Below are 14062 nucleotides of genomic sequence, written 5' to 3' on the forward strand. Positions count from 1 at the left end.
AGATTCGAGACAAAGTCTGGCCATGTAGACCAGGCTGACTTGATACTATGCAAAGCTGAGGCTGGCTTGTAGAAAACTTGATTGCTGGGATTATAGACATGAACCACCATGCCTGGATTGTTTCAACAGTTTTGAAGTTGGTATTTTAGGAATCTTTTGAAGGTTGAAAGCAAATTAAGATTTAAGATTAATAACCAGTGTGTAATCATTCACTTAGGCTTGCTTTTGCTTTACTTGGCCAGTCTCATCTCTGCTGCCTTGTCAGCAACCCTTAAAAGATTAGCAAGTTTTGACTGAAATGAGTCGGTTCAGGAATACATACATTTCCTTTGTCTGGAGAATTCATTTCAGCTTCATTTTTATTCATTGGGTATCAAAATGAGCCAAAATCTATTTTATGAAAAGTAAAACTTTCCATCTAAGAAGTCACCAGATGTGTGCTTCCTCTTCAGTTAGAGGGATGAATCTTGAAGTGCCTGAGAAGTACATTGGTTTCCTAGGTGCTGGTGGAAGCTCTTATTATGCCGCGTGCTTTTGCTGTCATTCACCATGTTACTTAAGACATTATATAGTTCACAGTTTTCAGTCAGAAAGACAGGATTCACACAGACATATATTTCTCATTATCATGGGTTTCTGGGAGGTAAATAACCTAAGTATGATATTTGATATATTGTGATTATGTATATAATTGTCTTTTAAAAATCTTTTCAATTTTTAAGTCCTGCATTTGAATCATCCAGAGAAGATTCTTCAAGCTTAGTTGCTGAACTTCAAGAGAAGCTTCAGGAAGAAAAAGCTAAGTTTCTAGAACAGCTTGAAGAACAAGAAAAAAGAAAGAATGAAGAAATGCAAAATGTTCGAACATCTTTAATTGCTGAACAACAGGTCAGTTTGAGATCTGAGGAAGCTAGATTTCTATCTAACCAAGCTAGTTCTCTGTGCTGCTAAGGAGGGTTCATATATGTTGTTTGTGTTTCCATTACCTGGCCTTCTTCATGTTTGTTTGACCTTCATAATAAAAGCATTTATTTAAAAAGAAAATTTAACAGGCCGGGCGTGGTGGCGCACGCCTTTAATCCCAGCACTCGGGAGGCAGAGGCAGGCGGATCTTTGTGAGTTCGAGGCCAGCCTGGGCTACCAAGTGAGCTCCAGGAAAGGCGCAAAGCTACACAGAGAAACCCTGTCTCGAAAAAACCAAAAAAAAAAAAAAAAAAAAAAATTTAACAATAATATGTCACATGAATGTAGCTAGCAGTCTGTAAGAATTATCAACTCAGGCTGACATGGAATTCCTTCTGTTGAGAATATGAACTTACAGCTTCTTTGGCACAACTTATTCTACATGTTATTAGGCTCTTTTCTCTGCAGATTCTCACTGTGTTCTTTCACAAGAACATACTAAAAGGAAAAACTTGATTTCAGATTCGCATAATGAATTAACTGATTTGACTGATTGAACCAAAAAGTGTGAAACTAACAACTATCTTAGTTATCCTTAGTTAAAAGTGTTGTTTTAAAGTAAAATACTAGAGAGGTGACTTCTAAGCTATCTTACAGTTTCAAGTAAAGGCCAATTGGTTCTTATCTTACTATTTTTTTTTATTATTAATTTGCTTATTATAAATGGTGATAATTTTAATCCATATTACATAAATAACAAAGTTCATGAAAATAAACAATGGTTAATATGCTTTGATATGTCCTAATTTCCTACCTGTAACCAGAACTAAGCTTCAATTTTTTTTTTTCAAGATAGGATTTCGCTGTATAGTTCTGGCTGTCCTGGAACTCACGATGTAGACCAGGCTGGCCTCAAACTCACAAAGATCAGCCTGCCTCTGCCCCCCAAGTGCTGGGATTACAGATGTGTGCTGCCACCACTACCTGGTCCCTAACCTGCATTATTAACATTCCCTTTTGAGGGGTCTTCCACTGTGCTTCCTAGCCTGAACTCATGTTTAGTTTGTTCTTTACTCTTAGATTTTATCTAAAACTATCAAACAATTTTCCTGTTAAAGCTGTCTGTTACCATTAATGGATTCCTAAAAGTGTAGGGCAAGGAGGGATGCTAAGCTGACAAAAGAGTCAGAGTAGGTCATTTTCTCATGTATGGATTTGTTCTATTTTAGGAAGATTTTAATGAACTCTTATAAATGAATTGTTTAACAAATTTAACCTCCTTTGTAAATGAAACTGCATTTAAAATGGCCAGTTATCTTATACAGTCCCTCTAGGGAATTGGATATATAAACATCTTGTAATGGGAATGGGTGAAACCTGGGGAATAGTAAGTTTAGTCACTGTACAGGTACAGAGGCCATTGCAAATGTCCAAATAAAACAGAGAGAAAGAGAAATACATGCTAATATGGTAAGCAAGAGTTAGCCAAAGATCAAAGATTTCAGAGAAAGAAAAATTACCCAAAGAAAAAGCCATGTATGCAACAGCACTCTTTAAATTGTTCATTTTACTTCTTTCCCTAAAATATCAAGCATTTACTAATGCCTTTCTTCTGACAGTACAGGCAAAAATGAGAAAATAAATTTTGTTTTCAAGGTAATGAGTTCGAACCAAGAAAATATATCCTTTACTGGAAATGTAGAACTTTTGCTTCGTGTGACTCCATAAATATACCTCAGATAAAAGTACCTACAACTTTATTTTCATAGCATTGGCTGCTAAGTATACACAGATAATTGACTATTACTGTTGTTTCAGACCAATTTTAACACTGTTTTAACAAGAGAGAAAATGAGGAAAGAAAACATTATAAATGATCTTAGTGATAAGTTAAAAAGTACAATGCAACAACAAGAGCGTGATAAAGGTTAGTGTTATCTTATAATATGATTTTAAAAAGTATTTGTGAAATGTTTTCACTTGAATAATGATTATTTGAATTTGGGGTTAGATTTGATAGAGTCACTTTCTGAGGATCGAGCTCGTTTGCTTGAAGAAAAGAAAAAGCTTGAAGAAGAAGTGAGTAAACTGCGTACTAGCAGTTTTATTCCCTCGGCACCTCTGGTTGCAGCCCCAGAGCTTTATGGAGCTTGTGCACCTGAGCTCCCAGGTGAGACAGAGAGATCAGCCGTGGAGACATCAGATGAAGGAAGAGTGGACTCGGCAATGGAGACAAGCATGATGTCTGTCCAGTAAGTAGGCCTACCTTCCACTGAGTTCATCAGAGGCTTTTCAAGTCAACAGTGCCACACTGGGCCTGAGGTTGGTGTCACAGGCCTGTAATCCCAGCTTCGAAGGATGCCAAGGATCACATGTGAAAACTCGGTTTGTGCTACAGAGTGAGTTCAAGGCCAGCTGAAACAATTTAGTTGAGGCTCTGTCTCAAAATTACAAAAAATAAAAAATAAAAGGCTGTAGTGCTATTCCATTAAGTTAGAAAATTCTGAAGAAAGGAAATATTTTTTTGTTTGTTTATTTTTGTTTTTTCAAGACGGAGTTTCTCTGTAACAGTACTGGTTGTCCTAGAACTTGCTTTGCTGACAAGGCTGACCTCTAACTCACAGAGATCCACCTACCTCTACTTTACTAAATTGTTCTCAGCCTATATAAAAGTGTGATTTTTAAAGGACAAAGTATAAACATGCTAAATTAGAAGTCATACATGATAGGAATTAATCCAGAGTGGAAACACGAGCTGCAGGGGAAGTAAACCCAACTATATGTTATATGTTATATGCAGGACAGACAGTTAAATCAAAACAATGTAGAAAGCTCAGTGTAAGGCCAGGCACATGAGAGCATTTGTCTAATATCCGCAGTGTGATGGTGGTGGGGTGGGGGACAGAGGCTGGCAGATCCTCAGAGCTCATTGGCCAGCTGTTCTATCAGAATTAATGAGTTCCAGGGTCAGTGAGAAAACTCAAAAATGGTAGTAAGCAGTCTCAAGAAGGCTCCCAATGTTGACCTCTGGTTTTCACATATATGTACACACATCCACATAAACACATACATAGACCACATAGACACCAAAAATCAATCAGCCAGTCAATCAATCAATCAATCAATAAAGTTTAACGATCAATTTTTCCAGCTTTTATTATTAACAAAAAGATGAGTCTGCATTTGGAAATTTTAACATGCCTTTATTTAGATGTGTAGTTATTGATGCCCCTAAGTAGATAGTAATATAAATATTAATATACAAGTAGAAACTGGAATGTTGTAGAATAAACAAAAAGGATATAAAGCCAAGTACAATCAATGTAATATCTAGAGAGAGCTATATAAAATCATATACATTTCTTTGAAAATAAATTCATAAAGGGAAAAAGTGTTTAATATCTGGGAAAGTATGAATTTTGAAGAAATTATCTATAGATAAAAACATGAAAAATTTTGTTTCTAATTTCAGGAAGTGTCTGAGTTTGTATACAGAATAATAGCTATTCCGATCTATATGGGCTACTTTTGAAAATTTAGTACAAGTTTTTACTCTGCTAAAGGTATCTGAATAAGTAGTAATAGTTAAGCTTCTAAAATCTTTTTTTTTTTCCTTCTTCGTTTTGAGACTGGGTCTCTCGAGGCTGTCCTGGAACTCACTGTGTAGACTAGGCTAGCCTTGAACACGTAGAGATCCACCTGCCTCTGCCTTCCAAGAGCTGAGAATAAAGGTGTGCACCACCATGCCTGGCTAAGCTTCTAAAATCTTGTTGATGAATGTACAATTCCAAGTTTTAAAGTGCTTATACTTTAATAACAACCATTCTCTCACTTTCAGAGAAAACATGCTATCTGAAGAGAAACAGAGGATCATGCTTCTAGAACGGGTGAGCAGACTTTCTGTAAAGTGCTTGTCTAATATGATAACTACAAAAAAATTCAATGTTTTCCATTCTAAAACCACTACCTTTTGGTGTGCTTTATACGTTGTCTTTTATGATGTGTCTGAGAAGTCCTGTCATTGGTTCTCCATTAACAGCTAGCAGTGAGGTCAAATCTTACTGGGTAACTTCCCAGTGAATGGCATCTATAGAAAGCAAAAAAGAGCATACATACATTTTATAACAGCTCAGAAATCAACAGTGTAAGATGAATAAGAATTTCAGCACATTTAATTCAAAAACAAAAGTAGATTTTCTGTTTGAGATGAGCAAGAATATAAGAAAAAATAATGAAGATTGAAGTAATGAAGTTTTTAATAAATATTAATTGAAGTGAACAAAACAAGTTTGCAATAAGGAGCTTCCTTACAGTTGCATACAAAATGGTATACACACACCCACAGAAACATACACATACACACCAAAAATAAAGAGATTAAAAATTTGAAAATTCAAAAGTACTTTGAAAAGAGAATGAACTCTCAATGACTAGTTTCATTCTTTGGATCATGAAGATTTTTTTTTTTTTTTTTTTTTTTTTTTGAGATCCACCTGGCCCTGCCTCCTGAGTGATGGGATTAAAGCCACCACCGCCCAGCTGTTTTTTTTTTTTTTTTGTTTGTTTGTTTGTTTTTGTTTTTTTAACATTTATTTATTATATATACAATGTTCTGCCTGCATGTGTCCCTGCAGGCCCAATAGGGCACCAGATATCATTACAGGTGGTTTCAAGCCACCATGTGGTTGCTGGGAATTAAACTCAGGACCTCTGGAAGAACAGTCAGTGCTCTTCATGGTTAAGCCATCTCTCTAGCCCTGGATCATGAAGATTTTTACCTATGTCTTCATTGTCTACAAGCTTAGATGTGTGACAATCCAAAGTCAAATGTCTCATTTTATTCATATTTGTCAGCCACCCTTTTCTTGTTTCATGATTAAGCACCTTAGAATCACACAAGATATAGCAATGCATTTAAATGCACTTCCCACCTCTTAACTTAAATCTTTGAGGATAAATGAAGATACTTATTGTGTGTTTAAAATTCTACAGCTAATGACGAAATTTGAAAACTTAAGGAAGTAAGTCCTAGGACAGTGTAGCTGGTGTTCTCATTCTCACTAAAGTAGTTAGTGGTCAGAACAGTTAGAATAGACTCTGGACACACACACACAGTGTGAAGATGAGACCCTTGCTAATCATTGAAGGATAAACCATGGCTCTTTTTCTACCTGTAGACATTGCAGTTGAAGGAAGAAGAAAACAAGCGGTTAAATCAAAGACTGGTAAGAGTTTTCTGGTTGTGTCTCTTTTTAGTTTGTATTTTGTTATAGTCATCTTCCACCTGAAGGACAAATGCTGTTCTAATTTTTTAAAATACTTATTTAAATGGAAAGGGGGCATGTGTGTCACCATAGTGTGAGTATGGAAGCCAGAGGAGAACTTTCAAAATAAGTTCTTGCCACCACATGGGCCTGGGGATCGAACTCAGGTCATCAAGAGTGTGGTGATTCCAGCAAGGCATGTACCACCTCTGCTGTTTTCTTTTGCTGTTACACAACAACAAAAATTAGATGTTCTGTACTAATAGACTACTGATTAAAAAGGCTTTAAGGATGTTACCCAATACATTTTTTATGTAGTGTCCCCAAGGGAATATAAGCCCCATTTGGCTGAGATTTTCACTAATATTTTGCTGTTTTGTTTTCATAGGGCAGTAAGGTTCAAGAAACATTTTTAAACTGCTTTGTTTCTAGCACCTAGAATAGTAGTAACCAGAGAAGCAGAGAAACTCCGATGTGACCAAGAGTTATTAGCACATGCATCCAGACCTGGTATCTAGAGAAGTGTACTTTCCCACTTATTTACTGTCTTCACACAGAAGTATTTACATGTTGTTCTCCAAACTTAGACCTTTATTTAGAGTGAACTTTTAAGAAATCTGTATAAGACTGAACATGTGTTAAAAATGGATGATCAGTCTTAACTTTACTGGTAGAATATATATATCATTTTTCTGGTTAATTTTATCAAATTTCTGAAAGCTGATAGGCCTTCCTTGTCAGACAGTAAATTCCATTGTTGCCTAAGCCCTGCTCTGTATGAGTGTTTGGAAGGGAATGGATGAAATTTAGTGCACCAAATCTAGATTTCATTGTTGAATTTACTGACGTAAATATAAGTGTGGACTTTTCAGCTTGAACACAGATTGAAGTGTGTCACCATACCTTTCTGAGTATGGTACTTTAGAGGTGTGCAGCTCATGAATGATTCCTTCTTTTGTACCAGATGTCTCAGAGCATGTCCTCAGTATCTTCACGGCATTCTGAAAAAATAGCCATTCGAGAGTAAGTATATCACTTTTATTTTGTGGGTTTTAAATCAAATTGTTAAGTACTGAAAATGGTATCATCACAATGATCATTTAGACCATGCTCATTGCGCCAAGTGCCTTGTGCATAGTGGTAGTGTAAAAGCTCATTGGAAAGCAAGGTTTTTCACAGTTATCCTAGAGTCCCAGGGACTATATTCTGAGTCATTCCATTACAGTTCTACTATTCACACAAAAACCCTTGAGGCTTTTCTTTCCGCTGGCTAACATTTCAGCTGCTGTCCATTCTGAAAACAGCTTTATCTTCCTAGTCCTATTTCAAATTGGAAGATCTTGATTTCAGGTTACTGTGCTTCCTCCATTTTATGTTTAATTATGTGCTATAAATTCAGAGTATACTTTGAAATTTTCATCATTTGAACAGTTTAATATTATAGCTTTCCTGATACAGATTAACCCACAGAAGTAATTGTTTCTCCTGTGGGTTTTCTGGCAGGAGCTCTGGAGTATAAAGAAAAGCATCATATCAGCTCATGAACCCTGTGCTGTCATTCAAGAATTACTGAACTTTAAACACTTACTTACTTGGTTTTCTTGAGACCAAGAGTCTTACCTTGTAGCCCAGGCTGGCCTGGCACACAGCATCTTCTTGACTTGCTGCCTCAAATGTTAGCATTAAAGGGGTAAACTATAGTACCCAGCTTCTGAATTAAATATTTGTGAAGACCCTTATTTTATTTAGAATAGATTTTTGTTGTTAATTGGTTTGAGGTTTTCTTGTTTGTTTGTTTGTTTGTTTTGTTTATTGTTTTTTATAGTTCTTAGATATCTGTTCTGGCCCTAGCATCTCAGATCTGTTTTATCTTCTTTGGTTGATAAAATGGCAAGATGGCTCTCTGTGCTTAACCACCTGTGCATCAAATCATTGGTCTTTGGAAGATTAGAGATAAGCTTAGCACATCTACCTCATAAGACCCTTTACCTCCTGTTACTATATTAGCTTTTGGTGTTTTGTCAAAACAGTGCTTACCCCATCATTGCAGCAGTGTTTAAAACTTTTCCTACACCATGCTTATGACATCAGCCTGTAGTCCTAATGCTGAGAAAGTGAAGGCAAGAGACAACTGGCTGCAAGTCAAAGGCTAGCCAGTAGCACATAGCAAGACCTTGTCTCAAAAAAAGGGAAGGGGAGAGCTGGAGAGATGGCTCAGCTGTGAAAGGCTAGACTCACGTCAAAAAAAGGGGGAAGGGAAAAAACTTGATAGTTGTCTTTATCATCTGGAAAACCTAAGCATATAATATTACCCTGGTAACTAAAACCTGAGGCTGATTTTCAGAACCTGTTAATATTTTTAGTACATTTTGAGATGTAGACACTAGTAAGTGCATGTAGGCAGTTGTAACTGTGTGTTCATCTGTTCCTTAAGGTCTGTACTGAGGCTTTCTGAAGCCTGACTGAATACATGGGCTTAGTTCAGAGTGCTACACTTAAGAATTGAAATGCCAGGGATGTATCTTGGTATAAAGTGAAACATTACATGGGAAGAATTACCCTGTTACTAGATATTTCTCCCACCCGGTACAAAGTAGTTTTTTTTCCCTCTTTTCTTTAATTAGATAATGAAAATTTTATTAAGAAAATTTTTAGTCTTTAAAAATTGCCGGCAGTTGCTTTAAATATCTATACAATTAAATGAAAGGGACTTGGCACTATCAAGCCATCTCTGGGTGTATATCACAGAATGCATAGATTTCCCCCTCCATTGGATTCCGGGATTGAACTCAGGACTACAGGTCTATCAACAGGTTCTTCTGTTGACTGTGACAGCTTCTCACCCCCTCAAGTTCATTTAATTGTGCAGTATTTGTTTATGACCTATATATACATCCTATCTACTTCAAATCATCTCTAGATTACTCACAATATGTAGTTCAAATGCATTACAAATAGTGTTAATTTGTATCACATAGCATATTGACAAAGTAAACTTTGGTGAGCATCTCAGTGCAGAGACAGGCCTTTTTTCCACAGCAGTTATGCCTGAACCATTGTTTGACTCCAGTAGATCTCGAACTCACAGACTCAGAACCAGTTGGATACTCTCAAGTTTGTATCACATGTGATGAACTCTATCTAGGACAGTAACCTTCCTCTCCTTAGTTTTCAGGTGGGAGATTTGGTTCTCATCATCCTAGATGAGCGGCATGACAATTATGTGTTGTTTACTGTTAGTCCTACTTTGTATTTTCTGCATTCAGAGTCTCTTCCTGCCTTGGACCTCAAACCAGGTGAGGGAGGTAAGTGTCACATACAGTTCTAAAGTATTAATCTTGAGTGGAGGACATATATTCTCCTGTTGTGTATTATATACACAAATTAAGTCATTAGGAGGAAAATCTCTTTTTTTTTTTATACAAAATTCTACATTAGTTACATAATTTTTATGGACTTAATTGATAAATCTAAAATTGACTGTAGTGTTCTACAGTGGATCAACTCATCAGACTGTATAAGTATTCAAACATTATATAACGTAATTGCAATATTACTGTCAAAAGTCTCAGTTCATTCTGTTGACAATTAGCATATGGTTACTTGCTCCTGAAGATATTACCCGTGTTTGTCAGATAAGGAGTTTAAGTAGTGTCTTTCCTACACTACTTATAATTTTGTTTTCCTGCCTTATTCACTGTGCTCATTGAGCCGTCATCATCATTGTTGTTTTGTGAGATTTTGTTTTGTAGAGACAGTGAGCTTTGTTAAACATGCTGAGTAACAATGCCCATTATTTGTTGGATCATTAAAGAATTCAAAGAGAAGAGAATAGCTATTCTGGAATTATTAGACTGAAACTGCTTAGAAAATGTTTACCAAGCCAGGTGTGGTGGACCATGCCTTTAATCCCAATACCCTGTCCTGGTAGATACAGGCAGATCTCTTGAGTTCTAGGCCAGAGTGAGTTCCAGGACAGCCAGGGGTACACAGAGAAACCTTGTTCGAAAACAAAGAAAAGAAAAAAGTCAGTTTACCCAATATGAACTGATGTTCTTATTTGAAATGGCCTCTAAACAAAAAAACCCACTTTGGAGCTAGGGCAATGTCATTTGACTACTCTATCATGCTCTTTGATGGATGAGCTATTTAGAATATCTGTGGGATGGACATGAAAAGTGAGAAGATAAACATACAACTTGTTTTCTCACCTTGAAATTTGTACCATTTTTCTTACTTATTTTTGGCTTTTTGACAAAAAGTCTCATGTGTCCCAGCCTGGCCCCAAACTGTCCTGCATCTGAGGTTGATCTTAAACTCCTCTCTCTGTACCTCCCCAGTGCTGGATTTACAGTCACGGAGCTCTGAGCCTGGCTTCAACTTTCTTTCTTCTGGCCTTGTTTTTGGTTCACTTGTTTAAACTTTTATTTACTTGGTGGACTTTTGTTTTTCACAGTCTGGGGATCAAATCTAGTGACTTGTCTCTAAGTTGTATCCCAGCTCTTTACATTTTTAGGTGAAATGCTATAAAGATTCATAAGACAAGGAAAATCCACATATTGACACAGATTCACCTGTTATTATTTGCCTTATTTGTATTATTTCCTGTGTGTATTTCTAAAAATGTAAATCTGGAAATGTGCACAGCTATTATAATTAACTCTAGAAGACAGGGCTTGCCTTCTCATTAGTGTTCTTGTACTCTCCACTATTCTCAGTCTCTCTGTACAGGAAGTCCACTTCAGGACTTAATTTTTTTTATTATTATTATTTTCTTACTGAATCCCAATTGTCTTGACATTGCTGTGCTAGGGACACTGTGATTGCAGGTTCCAACCCACATTGAAGGGTTGCCACTCAGAAGGCTGTTTCACCCTTTGAGAAGTGGAGGTCACCATCATAGTTCCTTCAGTAGGTGGCAGTGTTGAGTTATTTGTTCATGATGCCAACTTAGTTTACTAGTGTTCCTTGAAGGAGTATCTTTAAAAGCACATGTATAGTTACATGTTAGAAAGTACAACAGATTTTTTCCTTCAGTAAATGAAAAAATTAGTTTCAGTGATTTCAATGGTTTTAAAACTCTTACATGTTGTTGTGAGAACACCATTACTATTTTGATTCTGCAGTTCTTTTTTTTCCATGAACTTTGAAAAATAAATTAACAATTTATTCACTAGCTTCAGGTGCATCTAGAAGACCCTGGGTCCTTGGAAAAGTAATGGAAAAGGAATATTGTCAAGCCAAAAAGGTAAGAACTATACCCTATAATAGTAAACCTAGGAATTTTATTGTATGGAAATGGTTACTAGTATTTTGAGATTTTTGCTCAGTTTAATTAGAATTTGAGTTTTATTTAATTGAGTCTGGCCAGAAATCTTATAAGTATTGCTATTATATTTAGATAGAAGAGGTAGATTACCAACAGCTAGCATAACTCATGTTAAAAGCACACGACGTAACTGCCAGCAACAGTGAACTCTGTGTAGAGTTGATCTTTACTCATTTCCATATGCTACTCCATTGATGTAAGATGCTCTCAAGTCTTTATTTGGAGACTAAACTGAAATTAACAAGCCAGGATTGGTAGTATACTGTAATCAAAGCAATCAAGAAGCCAAGGCAGAGACAGAAGGATGGGTAGTTCCAAGCCATCCTGGGCTATGAATGCATATGCCTGTAATCACAGTCTTTGGGAAGCAGGGCCAGAAGGGATGCTACAAATGTGAAGCCAGTCTAGTCTGCATAGTGAGTGCCAGGGCATGAGGGGTAAGACTGTTAGAGACAGAGGGGGTAGCTATAGTACCCCCAACACCAATGTTAGTTAGCCAGTATATTATCACTTGGTCAAGAGCCCCTCCCCAATATTCTAGCATTAAGCAGTATGATTGAAGGGGACTTGTATAATTTGATTCAGTCATTCAGTGATTCCATTTTTTTCTTTCCCTCTTAGGCACAAAACAGATTTAAAGTTCCTTTGGGGACAAAGTTTTACAGAGTGAAAGCTGTGTCATGGAATAAGAAAGTATAGCCACAGAAGAAATCTACATCTGATACCATTTTCTGATTTGTCCTCTAGTGCTAATAAATCACTCCAAAACAACTGGCCATCCTTTTTTACAAAAGTCAACATGACAGTATGCTTCATTGGTGGACTTCACTTACCTTTTAAGTGGATACATCTTAGGAACAATAAATTCATCAAAATTCTTGGCTGAATCAAGATGGTTTTGTTTTGTTTCCACCCAAAAACTAGAAATGCGGACCAAACTAGTTAATGTTCTCCAAGGGCAAAGCCTACACTGTGGCTTGTGACTAGCCTCATTAATTGCCTGCTAATAAACATTAGCTGAATAGATACCAGTGTTGTTGTTACCAGCATTTGTTCTGTTGTGAACTCAAGAGTCCTTGCACTCTTTAACACGTTCTTTATAAAATGTGTAAATCCTTCCAAGCTATTTAAAGAGGAGTGTTATTGCATGCAGATAATCGTAATTTTGAGTTTGCCTCAGAAGACTGCTAACAAATTCTTTAATTTTTTTAAGATACCCTTTGATGTTTCAAAAAATTAACAATGTAATTTGACTGACTTTAAGATCGGCCATAAATAATGAGCAATCTTCAAAAGCACTTTCCACACAGATCATCTGGTCTCCCAGGGAAGAAAAGTCTGCACCACTGATATTTTCAAGTGCAGGACTCAGACTTCTCAGCTCTTAGGACTGTTTCAAATAATCATATTGATGAACTCTTAATTCATGATTGAGCTTCAAAAAAGATATTCATTGTACATTAACATTTAGAGGTCATTTAAATAACAAAATAGTGTATTGTAAAGGACCTGTACAATTTTAAGACAATAAAGAATTGAAAATGTAAATACGTGTGCCTTTTGAAGGTTACATTTTTAATCTATTTGCGTGATTGCTGGGAAGGGTGAAAAAAATGTTCTGTATCAAAGAGAAACATGTTTATTACAAAAATGTTGTTTGTATCCTGTGTAACAGTGAAGTGGTGTTCTGTGGAAGAGAACCATGTAAACTCAGACTTTAGAAGTTGGCACTGAGCAAATGTGCTGAAGTAGCTAGTTAATTGGAAAGAGTGTTTTCAGGGTTGTTGCTAGAGAGGAGTAATAAAATGATTCTTTTTCAGAAATATTTAATTTCTTCATAAAAATAAGTTCGATATTTTTATAAATATGTACTCTAATAGAACGAAAATGGAATAAACATAGTGTATAGAATACTGAATTTGACAACATATTAATGAATAAATGAACAAATGATTTCATATGTTTCTATTCTATCCTTTGATGACATCTTTATGCAGATACTACAAGTATAACAAATGACTGTATTTTTTTAACAGTTGTGTCTGACTCTGCTAAGGCAGGCCATTTTACTTAATGCTCTTCAGATTTAATATATGGTTATTATTCTATGGAATTATTGGAATTATTGCTGTGACACACTAAATCTCTTTCCTTAATACTGATCTTTATTGTTAGTTGTGGTTGTTGATTATTTTTGTTACATGGTGCGTTCATATTCATCTTGTCACTGTTCACACATATGTTTCAAAAGCAAATGAAAACTAAAATGATTTTGTTAGAAGAGAAACAGAACATTTCTAGGAACCTAAATTCTTTGAGTTCTTAGTTTTTTTGCATAATTAGAAGCAATATGAGCTTTGTAGCTAAAATGCCTGACTTTCAGTCTCAGATATGACTTTTAGATAGACTTCCATAAACTGACTCCTCATTTGTCCCATGTTTAAAACAGGGTAATGGAATCTACATAATATAGTTTGCACTTTTAATGCAAATTATAAACATTAGTGATTTAAGCCATTTTAAGAATGTGTTCAGTACTCAACAAGCATTAGCTATTATGAAGATT

The 14062-nt window shown here is 35.9% G+C and overlaps 1 protein-coding gene across 3 annotated transcripts in view; it reads left to right on the top strand.

Annotated features, from left to right (window-relative positions):
* Positions 1–13454, top strand: part of Rb1cc1 (RB1 inducible coiled-coil 1) — a 46462-nt gene extending 33008 nt beyond the window's left edge. For 2 of the 3 annotated variants that reach the window (XM_006993451.2, XM_076563992.1), the window contains 9 exons: positions 723–888; positions 2722–2830; positions 2915–3155; positions 4742–4790; positions 6081–6128; positions 7132–7190; positions 9336–9472; positions 11345–11415; positions 12118–13454. In XM_006993451.2, the coding sequence (XP_006993513.1) occupies positions 723–888; positions 2722–2830; positions 2915–3155; positions 4742–4790; positions 6081–6128; positions 7132–7190; positions 9336–9472; positions 11345–11415; positions 12118–12195 (958 nt within the window). In that variant the 3' untranslated portion in view covers positions 12196–13454. The remainder of the gene's footprint in view (positions 1–722; positions 889–2721; positions 2831–2914; positions 3156–4741; positions 4791–6080; positions 6129–7131; positions 7191–9335; positions 9473–11344; positions 11416–12117) is intronic. The other variant, XM_015986939.1, reaches the window with a different exon arrangement.
* Positions 13455–14062: the final 608 nt, after the last annotated feature.

This window comes from Peromyscus maniculatus, chromosome 2 (genome assembly GCF_049852395.1).
Source record: "Peromyscus maniculatus bairdii isolate BWxNUB_F1_BW_parent chromosome 2, HU_Pman_BW_mat_3.1, whole genome shotgun sequence".
NCBI lineage: Eukaryota > Metazoa > Chordata > Mammalia > Rodentia > Cricetidae > Peromyscus > Peromyscus maniculatus.